General features: G+C 50.7%; 1 protein-coding gene across 1 annotated transcript in view; it reads right to left on the bottom strand.

Annotated features, from left to right (window-relative positions):
- Window positions 1–2,884: 2,884 nt before the first annotated feature.
- plekhg2 (pleckstrin homology domain containing, family G (with RhoGef domain) member 2) overlaps window positions 2,885–24,678 on the bottom strand; it is a 230,010-nt gene continuing 208,216 nt past the window's right edge. The window contains exons 16-19 of the mRNA XM_073063781.1: window positions 14,629–14,642; window positions 13,773–14,024; window positions 7,962–9,393; window positions 2,885–5,544 (exon numbers count right to left, since the gene is read on the bottom strand). Coding sequence (XP_072919882.1) covers window positions 3,992–5,544; window positions 7,962–9,393; window positions 13,773–14,024; window positions 14,629–14,642 — 3,251 coding nt within the window. The 3' untranslated portion in view covers window positions 2,885–3,991. The remainder of the gene's footprint in view (window positions 5,545–7,961; window positions 9,394–13,772; window positions 14,025–14,628; window positions 14,643–24,678) is intronic.

Genomic DNA, 24,678 nt, shown 5'->3' with positions numbered 1-24,678 from the left:
GGAAGAGCTTGATAGATTCTTGATTAGTCAGAGAGTGAAAAGTTAAGGGGGAAAGGCAGGGAAATGAATCAGCCATGATGAAGTCTGGAACAGATTAGATGGGCCGAATGGCCTGACTTTGCTCCTACGTCTCGTCTTATTGAGTTAGCTATTTTCATCCTGCAAAAAGGCCCCTGGCACAGACCCACTCGATCTTGTACACCCCTATCAAGTCGCCTCCCAACCTCCTCCTGATCCAAAAGGAAAGGCCTGAGCTCGCTCAACCTTTCCTCATAATTCATCCTCTCTAATCCAGGCAGCATCCTCTCGAAAGCCTCCACCTCTTTCCTATAATGAGGTGACCAGAACTGAGCACAGAAGTTAGTCCAGCGTTTTGTGTACGTTGCTCCAGATTTCCAGCATCTGTAGAATCTCCTGTGTTTATGAATCGAGCTTCTAAAGCCATTAAGACATAGGAGCAGAATTAGACCATTTGGCCCATCGAGTCTGCTCCTCCATTCCATCATGGCTGATCTATTTCCCTCCTAACTGCATTCTTGTGTCTTCTCCCTCATTTTGATGCCCTGATCAGGAACCTATCAAACTCTGCTTTAAACATACCCATTGACTTGGCCTCCACAGCCACCTGTGGTGATGAATTCCACAGATTCACCACCCTCTGGCTGAAGAAATTCCTCATCTCCATTCTAAATGGACATCCTTCTATTCTGAGGCTGTATCCTCTGGTTCTAGACCCCCAACCAAAGGAAACATCCTCTCCATATCTACTCAATGTCAGCCTTTCAATATTCAATTGGTTTCAATTAGATTCCCCCACCCAGCACCCTCATTCTTCTAAACTCTAGCAAGTACAGGCCTGATGGTTGTGGGGTAATAACTGTCCCTGAACCTGGTGGTGTGGGACCTGAGGCTCATTGTGGTGAGTGAAGTTATCCACACTGGTTCAGGAGCCTGATGGTTGTGGGGTAATAACTGTCCCTGAACCTGGTGGTGTGGGACCTGAGGCTCATTGTGGTGAGTGAAGTTACCCACACCGGTTCAGGAGCCTGATAGTTGTGGGGTAATAACTGTTCCTGAACCTGGTAGTGTGGGACCTGAGGCTCATTGTGGTGAGTGAAGTTAACCACACCGGTTCAGGAGCCTGATGGTTGTGGGGTAATAACTGTTCCTGAACTTGGTGGTGTGGAACCTGAGGCTCATTGTGGTGAGTGAAGTTATCCACACTGGTTCAGGAGCCTGATGGTTGTGGGGTAATAACTGTTCCTGAACCTGGTGGTGTGGGACCTGAGGCTCATTGTGGTGAGTGAAGTTATCCACACTGGTTCAGGAGTCTGATGGTTGTGGGGTAATAACTGTTCCTGAACCTGGTGGTGTGGGACCTGAGGCTCATTGTGGTGAGTGAAGTTATCCACACTGGGTCAGGAGCCTGATGGTTGTGGTGTAATAACTGTTCCTGAACCTGGTGGTGTGGGACCTGAGGCTCATTGTGGTGAGTGAAGTTATCCACACTGGTTCAGGAGCCTGATGGTTGAGGGGTAATAACTGTTCCTGAACCTGGTGGTGTGGGACCTGAGGCTCATTGTGGTGAGTGAAGTTATCCACACTGGGTCAGGAGCCTGATGGTTGTGGGGTAATAACTGTTCCTGAACCTGGTGGTGTGGGACCTGAGGCTCATTGTGGTGAGTGAAGTTATCCACACTGGGTCAGGAGCCTGATGGTTGAGCAGTAATAACTGTTCCTGAACCTGGTGGTGTGGGACCTCCTGCCCAATCATAGGTTCAATTCCCATTGCTGCCTGCAGGGAGTGAGTACCTTCTCCCTGTGACTGCATAAGGTCTCCTCCAGCTTCTTCACATTCATAATACATTCTGGAGAAGTGATTACTTGGTCACAGGGGTGTAACTGGGCGGTGCGGGATCATTAGGCTGAAGGGGACTGTTACCATGCTGTATCTCTAGATTAAATCATTACTTATCTATTATCTCCAGCAACCCCATCCTGCCTTCTCCCCTGTGCCAGGTGGATCAATGGGGGTGCACGGTGAGGGTCCCGCTGGAACAAGGTGGAAGAGCAGAGAGTTCTCCCCACGGAAAGGCCTGCAGCTGCTCAAATCAAGTAAAATTAACAAAGCACCAGTCAGCCTATGTGGAGATCCTATCTCCTGATGTGTTGTCTGGCCTTTTACCATGTCCACCTCACCACCCCCCTCGCCCCAGATCCTACTCTTCACTCTATTTCCAGCATTTTGCAAAATAATTCGGAAGATATCTAGCTCAGGTGGTTGATGGGTTGAGTTTTTCAGTTTTCTGATCTTGGGGATTAACTTGCAAACGTCTGATCACCATTCGAGGAGACATCATCAGTGCGCCGATGATTGTGGTGGGTACTCCGAATGCTTGGCGTTCATAAACTAATCAATCAGCTGATTGGTTGTCATTTTAGGAACGCAGTTGTGATGTAGGGAGGAAATCTCATTGTTGATTGGCTGTGTGGCGAACTACATGTGTTGTCTGGAATTTTGCCCCCATCGGCTCATAGACAGGACCGAGGACTACATGCCTGTGCAGAAAACATGGTTGTGCACAAACAATTCTGTCAAAACGTTTCTAGAAACTGTGGCGCCCCGCTCAACTAGCATCATTAAAGCAGACTGTCTAGGTATCTTGCTGTTTGTGGGAGTGTTCTGTGCAAAACTTAGGGCAGAGCAAGGGTTCCCAGCCTGGGGTTCGTGGCATTAAAACGGTTGGGAACCCTTGGGGCAGAGACTGTTTTATAAAAGGATCTCATTCAGTTGCAAAGCAGTTTGAGTGCAAAAGGTTGAAAATTCCTGACTGAAATAGAGTTACGGACTTTTAGCTCAGTGCAGGGAAGTTTGCCAGTGTGATTAGAATAGGGCTTTCTTTATTTTCAAAAAAGTTTCATAAAAATTGGAAAGGAGAGATTATCACAATCCATGTCAGGGCAGCGATGTAGTTAGATGTTATCCAACTGTGATATTTACAAAAGTCTGATCCCGTCTCTTTGAATGTTCACGACAAATAATAATTGATACCACAGGCGGCGTGTTGCATTTCACAAAAATATAGAAACCAGGACTCTCGTAGCTATAACTCTCCCCGGTGCAGTGTGAAGCTTCTCGTTGGCCTTCGCGGTGTGCTGTGCAGGTGATGAAGAGAAACGCTTCCCCCGGGGTCCGGCGCACCCCCACACACTTCGTTCTGCAGGTCCTTGGGGCAGCGAAAGGGCAGGTGCTGGTCAGAAGCCCACCGGCACCCGGTAACGGGGTCACACCGCCAGCAGAAAGTACTTCCATTGACCTCCCCCCCTCTCCCCACCGCTGCGAGCTGGACAGATGACCACGCTTTGGGCAGGCACTCCCCCACGGGTGCTGGAGTCCACTCGGGACAATGGGGGGGGGGGGTCAAGCAGTTAGATACAGTTCACTGGAGGGGGTGAGGAAGGGAACGGGAGAGGAGTGGGAGGGACGTAGAGGGGGAAGAGGAGGGGTGGGGAGAGGGGGAAGGGAGAGAGGCGAGAAGAGCAAGGAGGAGAAGGGAAGGTGGGGGCAAGGAGGAGGGGCAGAGAAAGATGGTAAGGAGGAATGGAGGGGAAGGGGAAAGTGAGGAGTGACTCCAGTTTGCCTGGCCAGTGCAGTGACCCTCAGATCTCGGCCCCCTGCCCCAAGCCCCGGACAGCGGGGTTACCGGGTTGAGATTGGGTCCAGGGTACAGACTCCCACCTGCTCCCCCCTCCGCCTGGACACCCTGCTCGCTAGCAACGCCTCAAGGTGGCACAGGGCGCGGTCGTTCAGCCCGCCGCCCGCGCGGCCACTGCCTTCTGGTACTGTTCTGCGGCCTCAGCCGGAAGAGCGGGGTGGCGGAGAGGGGCAGCGTCTAACCCGAGGGCTGCTCCGGCTGGGGAAGGGGATGCCCGGTGCGCTGAGCGGAGCCTGAGGCTGGAAGGGCGCGATGGGGTGCAGTGGTCTCCGGGCTCACGTTGAGGGTGGGTTGCTGCCGCTGGCCCCGGTGACCCTGCGTGGGCTGCGGGCCGTGGCAGCGGGGAGGAACGTTTGGGTCAGGCTGACCTGCGCTCGGCTAATGGTGGCCGGTCTGCCTCCGCCGCCGATCTGCAGGCTGAGCGTGGTCGAGTAGCTGGTGCGACCGCCGCCCGCAAGGCGCCGCGCCTTCTCTGCCTCCCCGGGCTCCGGGGTCCCGCTGCCAGACCGGCCGGCGGGCTCCAGCTCCTCGGGAGGGGGGCTGGACGGAGAGGCGGGGGCAGAGGGGGCCAAGCACAGGCCAGGCAGGGGCAGAGGGGCCACCGCCTCAGAATCCGCTGTCTCGGTGGCCCGTCTGCCACTGCGCGGTGACATGGCACTTGGGCACGGAGAGGCGGGTGCCGAGACGGAGGAGCGGAGCCCGGCAGGCGTACCTGGAGGCCGCAGCCCGGGGCTGTGATCGCCGGGGCCCGGGGCAATCCGGGTCCCATCTGGGTCGGAGTTCAGGTGGAACGGACTGACCTGCGGGCACCGCACTGGACTCCCGCCGGGCGAGGGGTTGCCCCCCACACCCGATTCTGAGGGACGGCGCAACCGGGCCCCTGAGCTGGAGCCCGTGAGAGAGGGCCGTGCCGCCCCGCTCTCAGGCCGGGCTCTGCCCCTTCGGGAGTGGGGTCTAAAGCCCACGGGCGCTGGCTCGCTCTTGCCCGGCGGGCTGGGGCACAACTGGAGGGAAACGGGCCGCTGGCAGGCGGAGGGTTGGGGGGGCTCTGCCCGGTTCGGGCTCCGGAACGGGGAAGGGGACCGAAGCCGGAGGGAGGCGCAGGGCGGTGGTTCCTCTGCGCCGGGGCTCGGGCATATTCGGGGATCGCCCTCCGGGTCACGGCTCTCCCAAGGCCGGGATGGAGAGGGGGTGCGGGCCTGCGTGCCCGACGACGGGCAAGGCTGAGTGGTGTGGGTGAATCTGGGCTGCCACATCCACTGCTCCAGCTGTTTGACAGCGGAGGGCGAGGGAGAACGGCCCCGGAGACTCACCCAGCTGGGCAGGGGGCAGCACAATTCGGAGGCGGTGCAGGGCCTGGGCGCTGGTTCCTCTGCGGGACCAGGCCCCCCGAGCCTCCCCTCGCCTGCACAGGGAGAGGCAAGTCTGGGGGCTGGAGGCGACGTGGGCAACGGCGCCCTGGGTTGAGTTGAAGCAACAGCGGCTGTGGGGGCTTCGCTTCGGGCGTCCGGGTGCTGGGGAGCCATGGTGTTTGATAGGTTTGGGTGGGTAGCGTGAAACTCCGGCAAGCGTTCCGTGCAAATGCCCGGACTGTGCGCACCCTCGACCGGCTGCGGGGAGCCCGAGGGCACGGGGCTCCGTGGGGAGGTGCGTCCAGACGCTGGATCGGCCGGCGAGTCAGAGGGGTGCTTCCACAGGCTGGACACCGAAGGACGGACCCTGAGGGCAGCGGGTCGGACGCTGTTCTCCTGGGCGAACAGGACAGGGACGGGTTCCCGAATGATCAGGTGTCCGAACGCAGCGGGTGGCTCCAAACTCCGAACTGAATCTGCGAGACAGAGAGGGAGTACCTGTGTTAAGTTCAAGTATACAGTCAGAGCATACCAACATGAAGCACCATTAAATTTAATGTTCAGTGACACCACATTGCAAGAGGAGGGCAAACACAGGACAATCTTAAACACCGGGAAGTCTGGAAATCCAGAGCAATGCACACACGAAATGCTGGAAGAACTCAGCAGGTCAGGCAGCACCTACGGAAACGAATAGGGAGTGGACGTTTCGGGCCGAGACCCTTCTTTGGGACTGAGATGGAAGGGGAAAGACGCCTGATTAAAAAGGTAGGGTGAGGTGGAGGGGGGTTAGCTGGAAGGTGATGGGTGAAGCCAAGTGAGTGGGAAAGGTCAAGGGCTGGAGAAGAAAGAATCTGATAGGAGACAACTGTGGACAAAAGGAGAAAGGAAAGGAAAGGAGGAGGTGATAGGCAGCTGAGAAGAGAAGAGGCCAGAATGGGAATAAAAGGAGAGGGAGGGGAGTGGATTTTTTTTCATCAGACTGGGGGTGGCCCAGACGGAATACAAGCTGTTGCTCCTACATCGAGGGTGGCCTCGTCAGAATGACTGTGTTAATATTATTCTATGTTGTTGTTCCTTGTGGCACATCGGGTGGCAACCTTGCCGTTTCTTTAGCATTTGTCGCTTGTTTTTACGAGGCCGAGTTGCTAGCTCGACGCCAAATCCAGCGCGGATGGAAGGCGTGCAAGGAGCCGGCCGGATAGGAACCCGGGTGCTGCGTCACTACACCACCAGCCAGCTGATTATTTTAATGTGCTTTGTGCTGTGTGTGATACATGTTCTGTGTTTGCACCTTGGTCCCGGAGGAATGTGTTTCGTTTAGCTGTATACGTGTATATGGTCGGTTGACAATAAACTTGAACTTGAGCATTAACTTAGCACAGACTATACAAAGTGCGCAAACTATTCAACGAATTAAAATAACCACACCGGTGCATGGCACACAGTCCAAGTACCACCAGGGCATAAATCACTTTGTGTCCTGGTACAATCACAAAAAACTTGGAGCTGAATGCCCTCAAAACTGTGGAGTTGGCGTGACTTTCGAGATGAGCCAGCAACGGGGATCTCTGTCAAATGCCTTACGTGACTCCGCACCCGCGAGATATACCAGCTGGTATGTTGCGAGTGGTGTCGCAACAGCGACCTTGCACTCAACGTCAGTAAGACCAAGGAACTGATTGTGGACTTCAGGAAAGGGGAAATCGAGGGGACACACACCAGCCCTCCTTGAGGGGCCGGCTGTGGAAAGGGTGAGCAGTTTCAAGTTCCTGGATGTTAATTTTTCTGAAGATCTATCCTAGGTCCAACATATTCATTACAAAGAAAGAATGCTGTCACCCAAAGTCACTCGCAAATTTCTACAGATGTACCACGGAGAGCATTCTGACTGGCTGCATCACCGTTGGGGGGGGGTGGTGGGCTGCACAGGACTGGAAAGTCCTGCAGAGTTGTGAACTCAGTCAGTTCTATCATGGGCACAAGTCAGGACATCGTCAAAAGGCAAAGCCTCATAAGAGGTACCATCCATCATTAAGGGCCCCCATCACCCAGGTCATGCCCTCTTCTCATTGCTACCATCAGGGAGGTGGTACAGGAGCCTCAGGACCCACACCACCAGGTTCAGGAACAGTTATTACCCCACAACCATCAGGCTCCTGAACCAGTGTGGATAACTTCACTCACCACAATGAGCCTCAGGTCCCACACCACCAGGTTCAGGAACAGTTATTACCCCACAACCATCAGGCTCCTGAACAGGTGTGGGTAACTTCACTCACCACAATGAGCCTCAGGTCCCACACCACCAGGTTCAGGAACAGTTATTACCCCACAACCATCAGGCTCCTGAACCAGAGGAGATAACTTCCCTCAATTTCACTCACACCATCACTGAAATGTTCCACAACCAATGGGCTCACTTTCAAGAACTCTTGTTATTTATTGCTTACTTTTCTATTATTATTATTATTATTATTTTGTCTGTTTTTTTTGTGAACGTCTGCAAAGGGTCGTGTATGTGACAGATATGTACCTTGAACATAAATTTACTTTGACCTGGTCGTAGGAGTACCACAGCAGTAGTAAAGTCTCATTCTGACTTCCTCCCGCCTTTTCTTTCCAATTCCGATGAAGGGTCTCGGCCTGAAACGTCGACTGTTCATTCCTCTCCATAGAAGCTGCCTGACTTGCTGAGTTCCTCCAGCATGTACGTGTGTGTTATACTGGAGGAATTCAGCAGGTCAGGTAGCATCTATGGAGAGGAATGAACAGTCAACGGTTTGAGCCGAGACCCTTCATCAGCACCTACAGAATCTCTTGTTTGTGCGGGTTTCCCCAGAGCGGTGTTGCACAGGGAGGAAGGGGTGATGACCGGAGGATCTTTACCTACCGTACTGGTGCTCCTGCTGGCACTCCTGGGCCCGGGACAGGTCCGGCGCTGGCCTTCTCCTGCGCAGCTTGTGCCCCGGTCTGGCCTCAGGATCTAGCTCCCAGACACGCCGCTGTAGCAGGGCCTTCTTCCGGCTGATCCGCTGGCTGTACATTTTTGCCAGCAGTTGAACTTTGGTCATGATCTTCTCAGAGTTCTGGAGGAGGCATCGGTCAGCGCCTTCACCAAAGCAGCAGGGGCCGGGGTCCTCGGTGCCCCTCGGGTGCTGCTCCTCCCCGGGGCTGCTTGGCGGGTCGCTGTGGGTATCCGCCCTCGATTCCAGGTCTGAGTCCTCGAGGATGAGGAGCGGCTCACCGGGGCTAGCCTCCGACAGCCGGGGGGAGACCCTGGCAGCCCTGCTCCCCTGCGGGCAGTGGCCCCAGAAGCGAGCGGCCCTTTCCATCTCCCGCCACACCATGATGATCTCTGCGCAGGACCTGAACTCGGGCTCCGACTCGCCGTCAGCAGAGTTGCCATGGCCGTTGACGGGCGCTGGGCCCGGGTGGGGGCCCTGGCCTCCCTCCTGCCGTGAGGCCAAGGGCGAGCAAGTCTCCCCACTTCCTTGCGGCTGTTCCATACCCTGGTTGGGTCCTGAGTCACCGGGCCGAAGGGGGTTGTCCCTGGCGCCCGCTTTGTCGTCGTGGAGTTCCTCTATCCGCTCGTGTGCCACCTTGTAGTTGAAGCGCAGGACAGAATCCCTCACCACCCCAGTGGGGATAAAGGAGATGCTCTCCCGGCGCTGGATGAGATGCTGGTCACTGGACGTTTCCGCTGCCTCGTAATAGTTCTTGATCTTCTCGATTAACAGCCGGTCGTCCTCCACCCGAGAGGACTCCCTCCCGCTCACCTTGTTCTCTGGTACATCAGCAGGACTGGAGCTCGGAGCACTCTCTGGTGGTAATGCCTTCTCCGCAGCACCGTCCTCCAAATTCACCACAACCTGACGGCCACTCCCCTGCCTGCTGGCGGCACAGTCCTCCCTCTCCTCACTACCGTTATCTTTGGTGCTGGGGTACAAATATTGGATGTTACCACCAGCACCCCTGTTTCCATCTCCATCACTAGCGCAAGTACCTTCACCCTCCAGAACCTGGCTACTGTGGTCTTCCTGATCTGTCCCTCCCAGATCCAGTAGATTCTGCAGCGAGGGGATCCTCTTCCCTTCGTGGAGATCAGTGTCTTCAGAAGATTCAAAGGTGCAAGGCCCGCTTTCCTCAGTCTGCTTAGCACAGGAAGCATCCACCAGTGGAGAGTGTTTGACTTCCGTATCTTCAAAGGCATCCGGGGGTTCGTCAGGCACAGCCCGAGGTCGACACAAGATCGGAGTCTCCTCCACAATCGCGTGCAGGTCCTCTGGAACCTTCTTCTGCAGATACTCCATCCCGGCAAATATCTGTATTGGGAAGGGGAATGGAAAGGTGAGTTGATTTCGCCATTTTCAGATTGCCCACATCTCCATAAATAATGGACAGCGCGGTACCGCAATGGTTACTGTCATACTCTGCAGTGCCGGCAATCAAAAATTCCCACCGTTTTAGCTCCTATCCTCATTCCCGTTCCAACAGGTCTGACCTTGGCCTCCCCTCATCCCATGATGAGGCCGCTCTCAGGATGGAGGAGCAACACCTCATATTCCATCTCGGCAGCTTCCAGCCTGCCTCTCAAAGCCCAATAGTGAGAGAGAGGTGGGAATGGGTAAGGCCGGCCTGACAGGGCTCCGGTGAAGCTGTGCAGGCCAGTCCCCTCTACAGTGGAAACAATAGACTGCAGAAACAACGATGAACTCCTGCCATACCACTCACTTTGGACAATCATCGATGACCTATGCTCCACTGGGAGCCGAGGGCACAAGAGGAGGAACCCTCCAACCCGAAGGCACGAACATCGATTTCTCCTTCTGCTAACTCACCCGCCCCCCCCCCCCCCCCCGCTTCACTCTTCTTCTGTTCCCCACCCTGACCTCTGACCTCTTTAAATCCCAGAGCATCAGACACAAAGTGCTGGAGGAACTCAGCAGGTCCCAATAGCCTACTGGCCAGCACATTTCTCCAGCACCTTGTGTGGATTTCCAGCGTCTGCAGGTTCTCGTGTTTATGAAAACTCCTAACGCTGTCTGTAAGGAGTTTGCACGTTCTCCCTGTGACCACGTGGGTTTCCTCCGGCCTCCTCCCACAGTCCAAAGACGTACGGGTTAGAGTCTGTGAGCTGTGGGCAGTTACGTTGGTAACACTCGTGGGCTGCCCCAGCCCAATCCTCAGACTGATGTAAAACGAAGTATTTTACTGTTTGTTTCGATGTACAGGTGACAAAGGAAATGAACATAATCTAATATAATCAATGGCAACTATATAAAAACAGGGAGGAGGAAAGGCCTGTATTTGTATATAACATTTCACATTCCTTTCAGGAGGCCCCAAAGCTCTCCACAATCAACAAATAAGCAATTTGTTCATAGAAAGTTATCTGCCTTCAAGGTCTGACACTTGAGCATCAGTCTGGAGCCTTACTCTGAGTGCTAGGATAGACTTCCCACTCAAGAGTTGAGAGAGAAACCCACAAAGCTTGCTAGCTATATCTATTGATTGAGATACAGTGCAAAATCGACCCTTCTAGCCATTCGAGCCACACTGCCAGCAATCTCCCTACTTAATCCTACCCTAATCACAGGATTATGGAAAAGTATTATGGGAAGTATTCTTAGAGATGGTATATATAATTATCTGGATAGACAGGGTCTGATTAGGAACAGTCAACATGGATTTGTGCGTGGAAGGTCATGTTTGACAAATCTTATTGAATTTTTTGAAGAGGTTACTAGGAAAGTTCATGAGGGTAAAGCAGTGGATGTTGTCTATATGGACTTCAGTAAGGATTTGACAAGTTTCCACACGGAAGGTTAGTTAGGAAGGTTCAATCGTTAGGTATTAATATTGAAGTAGTAAAATGGATTCAACAGTGGCTGGATGGGAGATGCCAGAGAGCAGTGGTGGATAACTGTTTGTCAGGTTGGAGGCCGGTGACTAGTGGTGTGCCTCAGGGATCTCTACTGGGTCCAGTGTTGTTTGTCATATACATTAATGATCTGGATGATGGGGTGGTAAATTGGATTAGTAAGTATGCAGATGATACTAAGGTAGGTGGTGTTGTGGACAATGAAGTAGGTTTTCAAAGCTTGCAGAGAGATTTAGGCCAGTTAGAAAAGTGGGCTGAACGATGGCAGATGGAGTTTAATGCTGATAAGTGTGAGGTGCTACATTTTGGTAGGACCAATCAAAATATGACATATATGGTAAATGGTAGGGCATTGAGGAATGCAGTAAAACAGAGTGATCTAGGAATAATGGTGCATATTTCCCTGAAGCTGGAATCTCATGGTGATAGGGTGGTGAAGAAAGCTTTTGGTATGCTGGCCTTTATAAATCAAAGCATTGAGTATAGGAGTTGGGATGTAATGTTAAAATTGTACAAGGCATTGGTGAGGCCAGATTTGGAGTATTGTGTACAGTTCTGGTCACTGAATTATAGGAAAGATATCAACAAAATAGAGAGAGTACAGAGAAGATTTACTAGAATGTTACCTGGGTTTCAGCACCTAAGTTACAGAGAAAGGTTGAACAAGTTAGGTCTTTATTCTTTGGAGCGTAGAAGTTTGGGGGGGACTTGATAGAGGTATTTAAAATTATGAGGGAGATAGATAGAGTTGATGTGGATAGGCTTTTTCCATTGAGAGTAGGGGAGATTCAAACAAGAGGACATGAGTTGAGAGTTAAGGGGCAAAAGTTTAGGGGTAACACGAGGGGGAACTTCTTTACTCAGAGAGTGGTAGCTGTGTGGAACGAGCTTCCAGTAGAAGTGGTAGAGGCAGGTTTGATTTTGTCATTTAAAGTAAAATTGGATAGGTATATGGACAGGAAAGGAATGGAGGGTTATGGGCTGAGTGCAGGTCAGTGGGACTAGGTGAGAGTAAGCATTCGGCACGGACTAGAAGGGCCAAGATGGCCTGTTTCCGTGCTGTAATTGTTATATGGTTATATTATTTACAATGACCAATTAACCTACCAACAGGTCCGTCTTTGGACTGTGGGAGGAAACCAGAGCACCCAGAGGAAACCCACACAGTCACGGAGCGGGGTGTGGGGGGTGTGTGGACAGGACGTACAAAACTCCTTACAGGCACTTATTGGCTCTGACCTGCTGAGTTTCACCAGTGTTTTGCGTGTGTTTCTCTGGATTTCAAGCACAAGACCATATGATATGGGAGCATAATTAGGCCATTTGGCCCATCGAGACTGCTCCACCATTTCATCGTGGCTGATCCATTTCCCTCTCAACTCTATTCTCTTGCTCTTTCCCCATAATCTTTCACACCCTGACTAATCAATAGTCTATCAACCTCTGCCTTAAATACACCCGGCGGCCTGACGTTTACAGCCGACTGAGGCAACAACTTCCAGAGATTCACCTCCCTCCAGCTTAAAAAAAATCCTCCTCATCTCTGTTCTAAATGGATGTCCCTTTATTCTGAGCTGCACCCTCTGGTCCCAGACTTCCCCACCAAAGGAAACATCCTCTTCACATCCACTCTTTCGAGGCCTTTCAATGTTTGATAACTTTCAATGAAATCCCCCCTCATCCTTCGGAATTCCAGTGAGTACAGGCACTGAGATTTCAATCGCTCCTCATATGGCAACCCTTTCATTCCCAGAATCATTCTCGTGAACCTCCTCTGAACCCTCTCCAACGCCAGCACATCCTTTCTAAAACTGCTCTCAATACAAGTGAGGCCTCACCAGCGCCTCAGCACCACATCCTTGCTCTTATCTGCGGAAACTCTCGTGTTTATCACGATTGGATCTGACTACCACCGTGTGTGGACGGACACTCAAAGCCCGTGCTAGACAAAGGCAGCAGGAAGCACTGAGCGATGATTCAAGTTCCGGTTTAAGTTGACGTTGGAGGACCCCAGCGACCTCTGGCTGACAGCCGAAAAAAACAAGGAGTGCAACTCAGTACTTCGCTAATCGCTCTTTTTCTGGCAAACGATCACCACAAGCGATATTCTATAAATTCCCTTTGGTCTTGGAGGCAATTTGATGTGGCAGAACCAAGGCCCATCGCCGAGAACGAGGAAGACCCGAGGTTCGGTCAATTTAAGCACCAGGCCAAATCAGAAAGGTCGGGTGCAGGCTGAATCGTGGTGGCGGGGTCCAGGCCCCAGAGCACATCGGAGCCACTGAACTCGATGCGTGGACGACGATTTAAGCACTGGGTCGAATTGAGAAGGTCAGCTCGTTGGGGCACGAGGCGAGGGACAAGCTGGTTCAGTTTGCTGCTCCACTCTGCACTGAACTAAGGGTCGCAGGAAGGACTCTCTGTGGAATTCATTTCCCAACTTCATTTGCTTGCATTTACTTGCACGACACACAGGGTGCGGGAGGAACTCAGCAGGCCAGGCAGCACCTACGGGAAAGCGCGGAGTCGACGTTTCGGGCCGAGACCCTTCATCGGATCTGGTCTGGTTATGTTGCCTGGCCTGCCGAGTTCCTCCAGCATTTTGTATGTGTTGCTTGGACTTCCAGCATCCGCAGACTTTCTCTGGTTTATTTGCATGATCTGTTGGTTCTATTTTCTGTCTCTCTGCATATTGAGTGTATGATGTTTTTTTAAAAATTTGTTCTTTTGGGTTTCGTGGCTGCCTGTAAGAAGGTGAATCTCAGGGTTGTATAACATTTTCATACTTTAATAATCAATGTCTTTGAGCTCTGAAGTTACCTGTTCCATCTCCAGGTCGATACTTCCAATACCACAGAATTCCGGCTCGTCATACTGATCGGGATCTTGCAGCTCTTTCTCCTCGCTCTGGCCTGCAGGCTCTGCCAAGTCCCCGGGGCTGGGTGTCTCCAGTGAGCCCGTCTCCACGGTCTCAGCTTCCAGCTCCAGCACACTCGATGCCAGCGTGCTCACACTGCCCAGTAAGCTCAGGGTCTCCATGTTGGACAGCAGGTCGTCCTCGCTGCCTGTGTACTGGGATAAAGGTGGAAGTGGTTATCCTCAGCGCGTTGTGCTCGTTACTGAGGGGGAGTGCAGAGCACATCAGGATGCCAGCATGCAGGACATGCATATAACAATTACAGCACGGAAACAGGCCATCTCGGCCCTTCTAGTCCGTGCCGAACGCTTACTCTCACCTAGTCCCACTGACCTGCTCTCAGCCCATAACCCTCCATTCCTTTCCTGTCCATGTACCTATCCAATTTTACTTTAAATGACAATACCGAACCTGCCTCTACCACTTCTACTGGAAGCTCGACCCACACACAGCTACCACTCTCGGAGTAAAGAAGTTCCCCCTCGTGTTACCCTTAAACTTTTGCCCCTTAACTCTCAACTCATGTCCTCTTGGTTGATTTGACTTAATGCAAATGGCGCATTTTGTTGTATCTGACAAATAAAGCTCATCTACCCCTGGACCTTCTTCGCTGCAGGGAGAACATTCCCAGGATACCCAGCCTCTCCTTATAACTCAAGCCCTCCAGCCCCGGTCGCACCCCTGTCAATCTTCTCAGACTGGTATCTGCACGGGGAGCGTTTTCTCTAATGAATTCCCATCATTATGGTGAGTTCTTACCTTCAGTGAAGATCCTGGAAGAGTTGGAGAGAGACAGCCAGGGAGAAAACAAAAGAGAGAAGGTGTTGTTAGCATCTATTGTGTTGAAACTCATTTAGAACGTAGAACAGTACAGCACAGTTTTTGCCCTTCAACCCACATTCTGGTGACATTTTAACTTACCTAGATCTACTCTAAGATCAATAACCCTTCCCTCCTACATAGCTCTCCATTGTTCTATCACCCACGTGCCTGTCTAGAGTTTCGTAAAGGTCCTTAATGTAAAGACCTCACCAATGCTTTTACGAAGCACTGGTGGGGCCTCCCTTGTTGTATCGTGAGCAGTTCTGGGCTCCTTATCTTAGAAAGGATGTGCTGACCCTGGAGAGGGTTCAAAGGAGTTTCACGAAAATGATTCCAGGATTGAATGGCTTGTCATATGAAGAGCGTTTGATGGCTCTGGGCCTGTGCTCACTGGAATTCAGAAGAATGAGGGGTGACCTCATTGAAACCTATTGAATGTTGAAAAACCTCAATAGAGTGTATCTGGAGAGGGTGTTTCCTATGGTGGGGGTGTCCAAGGCCAGAGGACACAGCCTCAGAATAGAGGGATATCCTTTCTGAATTAAGATGAGGAGAAGTTGTTTTTTTTTTAGCCTAACAGTGGTGAATCTGTGGAATTTGTTGCCACAAGCAGCTGTGGGGGCCAAGCCTTTGGGTTTAAGGCAGAGGTTGATAGATTCTTGATTGCACAGGGCTTGAAGGGATACAGGGAGAAGGCAGGAGACTGGGGCTGAGAGGAGAAATGGATCAGCCACGATGAAATGGCAGAGCAGAGTCAATGGGCCAAATGGCCTAATTCTGCTGCTGAATCTTATGGTATCAGCCTCCACCACTTTCCGTGACAGCATGGTCCACACACCCATCACTCTCCGTGTAATAAGCCACCTCTGACCTCCCCCCTATACTTTCCTCCAATCACCTTCAAATTATGCTCCCTTGTTCCCGCCCTGGGAAAAAGTCTCTGACTATTCAGTCGATCAATCCTCTGGTTGGCACCAGGGAACAACAATTCCAAGGTGACGTATTTCAGATCGCAAATCTTTAAAATTATTACACTTTCTCTACGCCTTCTGCTTGGCTCATTTTGTCTTGTTTGTGTTACGGAAACTGTCGCAGCCAGTGACGTACGGTTTGAATCTCGATCAAACGGTCTAGCGCTCGGCCGTGTCCGAAGAGCTGCCCTGTGGAGGTCAGAGCTGAGGGCCCGAAAAGGACCGAGAACATGAGCTGACAAGACCAGAGGCGAGACGCAGGGTCACGAATGACTCCACCTCGAAGCGGCGAGGAAGACTGAAGCATCGAGGTGAATGGGAGGGGGTCAGCGATCGCTCCCGACGGAGGCCACTGGGTTGGCAGTGTTCTGACCTGGTCAGCGATCGCTCCCTACAGAGGCCGAGGTGAATGGGAGGGGGTCAGCGATCGCTCCCGACGGAGGCCACTGGGTTGGCAGTGTTCTGACCTGGTCAGCGATCGCTCCCTACAGAGGCCGAGGTGAGTGTAGAGGGGGTCAGCAATCACTCCCGACGGAGGCCACCAAGGTGAATGGGGGGGGGGGGGGGGGGGGGGTCAGCGATCACCAAACAGAGGTCACCATTGGACCAGGCGTGAGTTCTGAGCCACAGAAGGACTGTTCGATGTCCTGAGATTTATTTGATCGGACCGTACTTTATATTAGTTTGCTTCAGTTTTTTGGCATTTTCATCTTGTGGCCGATTGGCGGGTGGGTGAACTATTAATTTTTTGTATGTCAGTGGGGGTGGGGTGAGGGGATTTTTGACGCTACTGTGGTTGCTCGCTTTGTGAATGAGGGGGTCGGGGATTGTTATTGATGTTTTTATGAGGGAGAGGGATTTTGGGAATGTCTTGCTATTATTGCTGGGGGTTTTTTCCTGCAAGTGAGGGATTAAATTGTCGCTTTTTTCTACGGGGAGGGTGGTCAGGGTATGAATTGTCGCTTTAGTTCTGTGGGGAGGGGTCAGGGATCCTGGGGCCTGCGAGTTTTGTTTCTTTTTTGTGGATATTTCATGGCAGTCTGGAGAAAACAAATATCCGAGTTGTAACGTACCTGCATACTTTGACAATGAAATGAACCTTTGAACCCTTAGACTTATCACCTTGTACACCTCTATCCAGTCACCTCTCATCCTCCTTCGCTCCAGAGAGAAAAGCCCCAGCTCGCTCAACCTCTCTTCATAAGCCACGCTCTCTAGTCCAGGCAGCACCCTGGTAAGTCTCCTCTGCTCCCTCTCTAAAGCTTCCATATTCTTCATATAATGAGGTGACCAGAACGGAATACAACATTCCAAGTGTGGTCTCGCCAGGGTTTTATAGAAGGTGACTCAAGAGGCAATACAATGGCCCAAACAGAAGCTCCATGGCTGGAGGGCCAAAGTAATTGGGTTGGGTGGCAAGGGATCTGCAGCACTTTATTCCAAGTATCTAACCAGGATTTTATAGATCCGGAACAATGGTAGTACCTGAACTATTTTTCTCACAAATTCCTTCCAAAGTTGATGCCCTGTCTCCTTTTAAATTTCCAATACCCCTGCATCATTCCTCCAAGAGGGCCATAACCTTGCTTTAGAGATTGGAGGTTTATGTGCCTCATTGACCCAGAGAGCTATGTTGGCTGGAGTCAGGGCTTTATGCTTTGGCTCTTGGCAGGGTCACCCATGCCAAACAGGTCAAAGGGTAGAGGCCAGACTAAGAGTGGTCCACTGGACCTCCAGGTTCAGGGGTTCAGCTCAGGACTAACAACCCTGACTGGGCAACCCTGCTGTTACAGAAACAGCAATGAAGAATCCTTCTACATCTGGGTGTGATGGTATTCCACTTGGGACTTACACGATTGACAGTAGTGAATAGTGAGAGGAAGTTACTGACACGATGAAGGAAGCCCTGAACACCGACAGAGATGGAGGAGCTTCATTGCTGCACTAAACACCAATGTAAGTCACAAACATGACAAACTCTGCAGATGCTGGAAGTCCAAAGCAATACACACAAAATGCCGGAGGAACTCAGCAGGTCAGGCAGCATTTATTGAAATTAATAAACAGCCCACATTTTGGGCCGAGACCCTTCTTCAGGACTGGAAAGGAAGTCCTCACCCACCCATCCAGCTTCCCCCTCAGACAATATCAAACAGTGAGTTCATTTTGGCAGCTCATTTGCTGAGTTTTACATCAAAGCGTTTGACAGCAAAAGCCATCGGTTCTTTAAAGAGACGACGCAACAATCAGAGGTTATTAATCAATAAAGAACAATGCATCAGGAAATGAGAGAGAGAGCTGTCAGTCACAGCTGGCTTTTATCTTCCTCACTGAATTTCTGCTTCCTTAATTCAGTAATAAATTATAACAAAAAACATTTATAATTTCTCTCTTGTGAGTCATACTAAGTGCAAATAAACAAGGAACTATCTGGGCCGAAGTGCGGCAGAAGGGTGGTCTCTTCCTGAATTCCTTCATTAACTTGCCCGTGTCAGGTCGAGTCAAGTCAAGTTTATTGTCATTAAACTATATAAATGTATACTGTCAGATGAAACAGTGTTTGTCTGGACCAGGGTGTAGAGCACAGACGTACATACAACACACAATAATGTAGGAAAGCAAGAATTACATCTACAAATGAACTGTGCATCATTAAACAAAGTGAAGTACGGTACATAAATTAAATATTGTAGGGTAGAGTGCAAATTAACCAGTGACACTTCGAATGCGATGCGGCAGGGAGTTCAGAAACCGAGTGGTCTCGGGGGGGGGGGGGAAATTGTTTCCCATCCTGACTGTTCTTGTCTTTATGTATCGGAGTCTCCTGCCTGATGGTAGAAAGTCAAAGAGGATGCTGGGTGGATGGGTGGGCCCATTGATAATACTAAGGGCTCTGCATACGCAGCGCTCCTGAAAACCATCCCTGATGGATAGTGGGAAGACCCCTATGATCCTCTCTCAGCCATTCTCACAGACCTTTGTAGGGACTTCCAGCCCGATGCTCCCAGATCGGATGGAGATGCTCTCAATGATGCTCATCTAAAATGCAGTTAGGATGGTGGGGGAGGAGAGCCCCCAGTCTCTTTGGGAAGTGCAGGCACTGCTGTGCCTTCTGTTCAAGGAGGTGATGCTAAGGGAGCAGGTGAGGTTGTCCATGATGTAAACTCCGAGGAACTTGGTGCACTTAACTTCCTCTACGTGAGCCATGTATGTGCAGAGGGAATGGTTCATCTGCACCATCCTGAATTCCACACTGATTCCCTTTGTCTTCTCTGTGTTCTGACTTAGTCAGTAGCTGTTGTCCTTTTGGGGTGGGGGGGGGGGTGTGTGTTTATGCGTGTGCGCTTGTGTGTGTGAGAGTGTGTGAGAGAGAGAGTGTATGTGAGAGAGAGAGGAAGAGAGAGTGTGTGAGAGAGAGAGAGAGAAAGAGGGAGAGGGGAGAGGGGGAGGGGGAGAGGGAGGGAGGGAGGGAGGGAGGTGAGGGACGACATTTATCCACTCTGTGCTCAACTACAGTTCTCAGATTCTCTTTGTGGACCTCAGAACACTACTTGCTTGTGGTTATTGTTTACATTCTGTATTTTTTATTTCCACTCTGCACATTGTGGTGCTCGACTGTCTTTTTTTAATGGGTTCTTTTGGGTTTCTTTGTCTGGCGGCTGCCTGTAAGGAGATGAATCTCAAGTCTGTTCGATGCATATGTACTTTGGTAATAAATGTACTTCAGCTTTGTGGTCTGGGTGTGTCTGTCTGTCTACCTGTGTGGTATCTCACACTGTCCTTCTCTCCTTGGCCGGAGAGTGGGCTCTGATCCCAGGAACACTGAGTGAGGAGCTAAAAGATGGTGCTGGAGGTTTTTGCAGACCCAGGTGACGCTTCCCATTCATCAGAGATACATCTTATTCTCCTGTCTCACGTCTCTCTTTTAAAGGTGGCTGGGGTCCTGTCTGAGTCCGTGATCCACAGCTGCAGCTCAAACTGTGGTTCTTCACGGGAGATGGGTCCTCGCTGTCAGATACGCCGTGGGACCTGGCGCTTCAATATCCCCAGGTGCAGCCTGGAAGATGTGCGCCTTGAGGCGTGGCCCCACGGGCATCCTGATTCCTCATGATGCTGCCATTCTTTGGGGTTCATTTACTTGTTTCATGGACTGAGCACAGTAATGACCCCGCACCGCCCAATTACACCCTTGTGACCAATTAACCCAGTAATCTGTACGTCTTTGCAACGTGTCAGGAGGCCCACATGGTCACAGGGGGAGCACAAGACAGCGATGGGATTGAACCCAGGTTTCAATGCGGTCACCTCTCATTCTTCTGAATTCCTGCGAGTTCCAGCCCAGAGCCATCAAATGCTCCTCACACGAAAGGCCTTTCAAACCCAAACTCATTTTTGTGGACTTCCTTTGATCCCTCTCCAATGTCAGCACATCTTTCCTCAGATTAGGGGCCCAAAACTGCTCGGGATACCCCGAGTGAGGGCTCCACGTCTCTTTGTGACCAAGTGAGATATGCCCTCTTCACATTGCTACCATCAGGGAGGAGGCAGACACTCAACATTTCAGGAACAGTTTCTTCCCCTCTACTATCAGAAACAGACAGGCATAGATAGAGTGGACAGGGAGTATCTGTTTCCCAGGGTAGAACTGCCTAATACCCAGAGGGCGTACATTGAAGGTGGGGAGGGGGGGGGACAAGGAGGTTCAAAGGGGGTATGAGGAGTAAGTTTTTTTAAAATCACAGAAGGGGTAAGTTTTTTTACTCAGAGAGTGGTGGATGCCTGGAATGCGCTGCCTGGTGTGGTGGTAGAGGCAAATACATTAGAGGCTTTTAAGAGACGTTTGGATAGGCGCCTGGATGTGAGGAGGATGGAGGGATATGGACTCTTGTGTAGGGAGGAGGGATTCATGTTTGTGAGTTTTTGACTTGCTTTTTTAGCTGGTTCAGCACAGCTTTGTGGGCCGAATGGCCTGTTCCTGTGCTGTACTGTTCTGTGTTCTACGTTCGGTCCATGGACACTATTTTTGCTCCTTTTTGCAGTACTTATTGAATTCATGTGAACAGTAGCAGCATTGCTTAAAGCCTGGCACTGCACTGCCGCCACAGGACAGCACACTATACGACATACAGCCCATCAGTGATAATAAACAACTGTGATTCTGATTCGCGGCTGTCCACATTACCAGAAGGCCAGGTATAAAACTCCCCTGAGCGCTCAAAAGATTTGGCTTCTTAAATACAAAGGAATTTTCATCTCCATAGCAACCTTCTCATCCTGAGCCTTCACGACCAACCAAAGTACTTCGTGAAAACTCGAGAGATCGGGTATCTGGAGAGTATGCAGAGGCACTGGAGGGATTCAGTGGGTCACACACTATCTGCAGAGACTCGAGTCTAGATGAAGGGTCTCAACCTCCCCCCCCCCCCCCAAAACTTTTGTTCATTGGTTTCTCTCCATGACTCACTGGGCTCCTCCAGAGGAACACACAAAAAACGCTGGAGGAACTCAGCAGGTCAGGCAGCATCTATGGAAATGAATGAACATTCGATCTTTTGGGCCAAGTCCTTCATCAGGACTGTCCATAGATGCTGCCTGACCTGCTGAGCTCCTACAGCATTTTGTGTGTGTTGTTCTGGAGTTCCACCATCTGCACAATCTCTTGTGTTTACCTTCTAGCTTGTCCTCCTCCCAACCCCCCCCCCCCCAACTTTTTTATTCTGGCTTCTTCCCCCTTCCTTTCCAGTCCTGGTGAAGGGTCTCACAACAAAACGTTGACCGTTCATTCCTCTCCATGGACGCTGCCTGACCTGCTGAGTTCCTCCAGCATTCTGTGCGCGCTGCTCTGGACTTCCAGCATTTGCAGAATCTCTTGTGCTTAACTATGTTAGTTGAGGTTGCTTCAGGAAGAAGACAGGACCAGGGAACCTCGCTACCAAAGACGGTTCATGAAGCAACTCCTTTCATTTCTTTTACATTGTCTTTTTATTTCAGATGTGGTCCTGCTACTGTCAGAGCCTGTTATCTATAATCTGGGCCAGTGGGCAACCTAGCTCGTTTCTGTCTCCGAGAGTGTTCCATGAGGAAAGTGCACAGCACGGAGGCCCGGAAGCCAGGAGACAGGGCACGAGGCCATGATCGATTCTATCCAGCCTCTCGCTCGCTGCTGCCAGAGGAAGGTGTCTGCGTGTGGTGACCCCTCTCTCTCTCTCTCTGCTCCTGAGGAATGGTCCTTGCATTCGAGTGATCTCCCTCTCCCTCGATGCTGTTGGAGGATGGGGCCGGAGCAAGGTTTAATTGACGTGGATTGTAGATTTGGACTCTAACTTGGGTTTATGACATGCACTGGTTCAAGTTGCTCTTCTTTGTTACTACTGTCCTGCAGTTTTTGAATCGGGGCCGCCCGCAGATAATGAACACTGAGCTGAGCTGAGCTGAACTGAACTGAAATATGCCTTTTGATTTTGTGTTTCATATACCCTGGTTTACACTTGCGCTTTTTTTTTTGATGCTGCGCGCGATTTTCTTTTGAATGTGGTGGGAGGAATGTTTGATATCTTTCTTTGAACGGGTTTGTTCCATGGTGTTTCTTTGTTTTGAGGTTGTCTATAGGAAGAGAAATCTCCTGGTTGTATACTGCATACATAGTTTGATAAATAAATGTATTTTGAATGGAGCTCAAACCACAAAACCACATCCCCTCCTACACCTCCCCTCCCCGCCGGCCCATTACCACTCTAAGATAAGCTGGGACGTGTTGTGCTGCTGCTAAAAGTCCGACAAACCATGACGATGACAAGTCCCCGTTACCCTGGCAACGTTAAGTGGCTCATCTGCACATTTAAGTTGACTGAGGGAACAGAAACCAATTTAAAGAGAGGAACTTTGCACTCATTATCTGCTGACAAGCTCTGGGATTGGCTGGGGGGAAATTTTGCTTTATAATGTAGTTCAGAGGTAATTGGAAACGAGCTTATTTTAAGTCTGTTCAACAAATATGTGAAGGACAGAATAATGTTGGCTGCCTTCTGCATTGAAAGTCAATTGGATTTTTTAAAATATTGTAGATGAAATCAGGATGCCATTAGAGCCCCTACAGAAAATGACAGGCATTCATGCAGATGCTCAGATCCTGACGGCGTCTTAGGCTGATCAGTGAGGCAGGCAGACTTGCGTCTCTATCTCCTCAGTTCTTGTAACAGCCTCAGGACATTGTCCCAGTGAGGTGCTTTGCGAGCACAGCTCTCCGTTGGTAGGCAGCTAGCTGTGACAAAAAGGATGTTGATAAGGGGGTTGGGTGGATCACAGACAGGATTATCATTTATTTAGCAATGCAGCGTGCGACAGGCCCTTCTGACACACAGAGCCACGCTGCCCAGCAACCCATCGATTGTAACCCTGGCCCGATCACAGGAAAAATTGCAGGGGCTAATTAACCATTAGATACAGGACCACAATTAGGCCATTTGGCCCATTGAGGCTGCTTTCGCCGTTTCATCATGGCCAATCCATTTTCCCTCTCAGCCCCAGTCTCCTGCCTTCTCCCTGTATCCTGCGTGGATGAGATCTACAGTGAGATCCAACGGCCAGGAAAGGGGGTACTGCAACGCTCCGTGGAGAGCGAAGGGCACGACGAGGCTCAGGCAGCACCACGGTCATCCACCGCAACCAGGGAAGACCCTGGTTTGTGACGCTTGCTCATAACACTGGACTTGGACTTCCGAGGTCGAGAGAGTAGAGCTGTCCCAAGTGCAACGGCTTTTCCACTTTAAAGACTCTCCCGCACAGGTCTCCTGTCATCACCAGACACGATGGAGAACCACCACCAACACATACTGTGCAAAAAGAGAGCAGGAAATGTCAGGTAGAGTTCATGGGTGCAATGGCTGTTCAGAAATCTGATGGCAGTGGAGAAAAAGGCTGTTCCTAAAACATACAGTATGTGTCTTCAAGCTCCTGTACCTCCTCCCTGATGGTAGCAAAGAGAAGAGGGCACGTCCTGGGTGATGGGGGTCTTTACCGAGGCATCACCTTTTATAGATATCCTCGATGCTAACACAGGACTCAATCAGAACCAGGCCTGTTATCAGCAACAAAGTTTGTTTTACTGCAGCAGTACAATGCAAGCCATAAAAACAGGTTACAGTACAAAATATAAAAGATAAATAGGTGTCAGAAAATAGTGAAATAGATCATTACAGAATGTCTCTCTGGTGCTTCCCACTCCCTCCCCTTACCCTGCTATGATTCCCCTCTCCCTGCCTCCTTCCCACTCTCAGTCCACAATAGAGACCCATATCTGGTTTATCTCCACTCACATACATCATAAAACTTGATTTTTTTGTGACAGCAGGACAGTGCAATGCATAAAATTACTACAGTACTGTGCACAAGTCTTAGGCATTCTCACTACAGCATATTTGTGCACAAGTACTGTACGTTGGTGATAATAAACGTGACTCTGATATGTCTGTGTCCGTGTAAAGTCCTTGGGACAGACATTGGGTGGGGGGAGGGGGGGAATGGACGGTTACCTATATTGACTTGGTATGTCACCAAAGACAGATGTATAATGGAGATCATTTTAACTGGTTGCATCACCACCTGGTGTGGAGGGACCACTGCACAGGATTGGGAAAAGCTGTAAACTCAGCCTGCCCCATCACGGGCACTAGCCTCCCTAGCATCGAGGACACCTTCAAAAGTTAATGGGTCAAAAAGGCGGCATCCATCATTAAAGCCCCCCGCCCCCCCCCACAACCCGGGACATGCCATCTTCTCATTAGGAAGGAGGTACAGGAGCCTTAAGGCTCATACACACTTTAGGAACAGCTACCTCCCCACCATCAGATTCCTGAATGGACAATGAATCCATGAACACCACCAGAATTTCTTTTTGCATCACTTATTTAAATTAATTTACACATATTGATATTTCTTATTGCAAGTTATAGCCTTTTATGTATTGCATTGTACTGCTGCCACAAAACACCACTTTTCACAACGTAGTATACGTCAA

The sequence above is a fragment of the Hemitrygon akajei genome, chromosome 12, assembly GCF_048418815.1.
Source record: "Hemitrygon akajei chromosome 12, sHemAka1.3, whole genome shotgun sequence".
Taxonomy (NCBI): Eukaryota; Metazoa; Chordata; class Chondrichthyes; order Myliobatiformes; family Dasyatidae; genus Hemitrygon; species Hemitrygon akajei.
The sequence above is the reverse complement of the archived record's forward strand: the minus strand, read 5'-3'. Positions and strand labels throughout refer to the sequence as shown.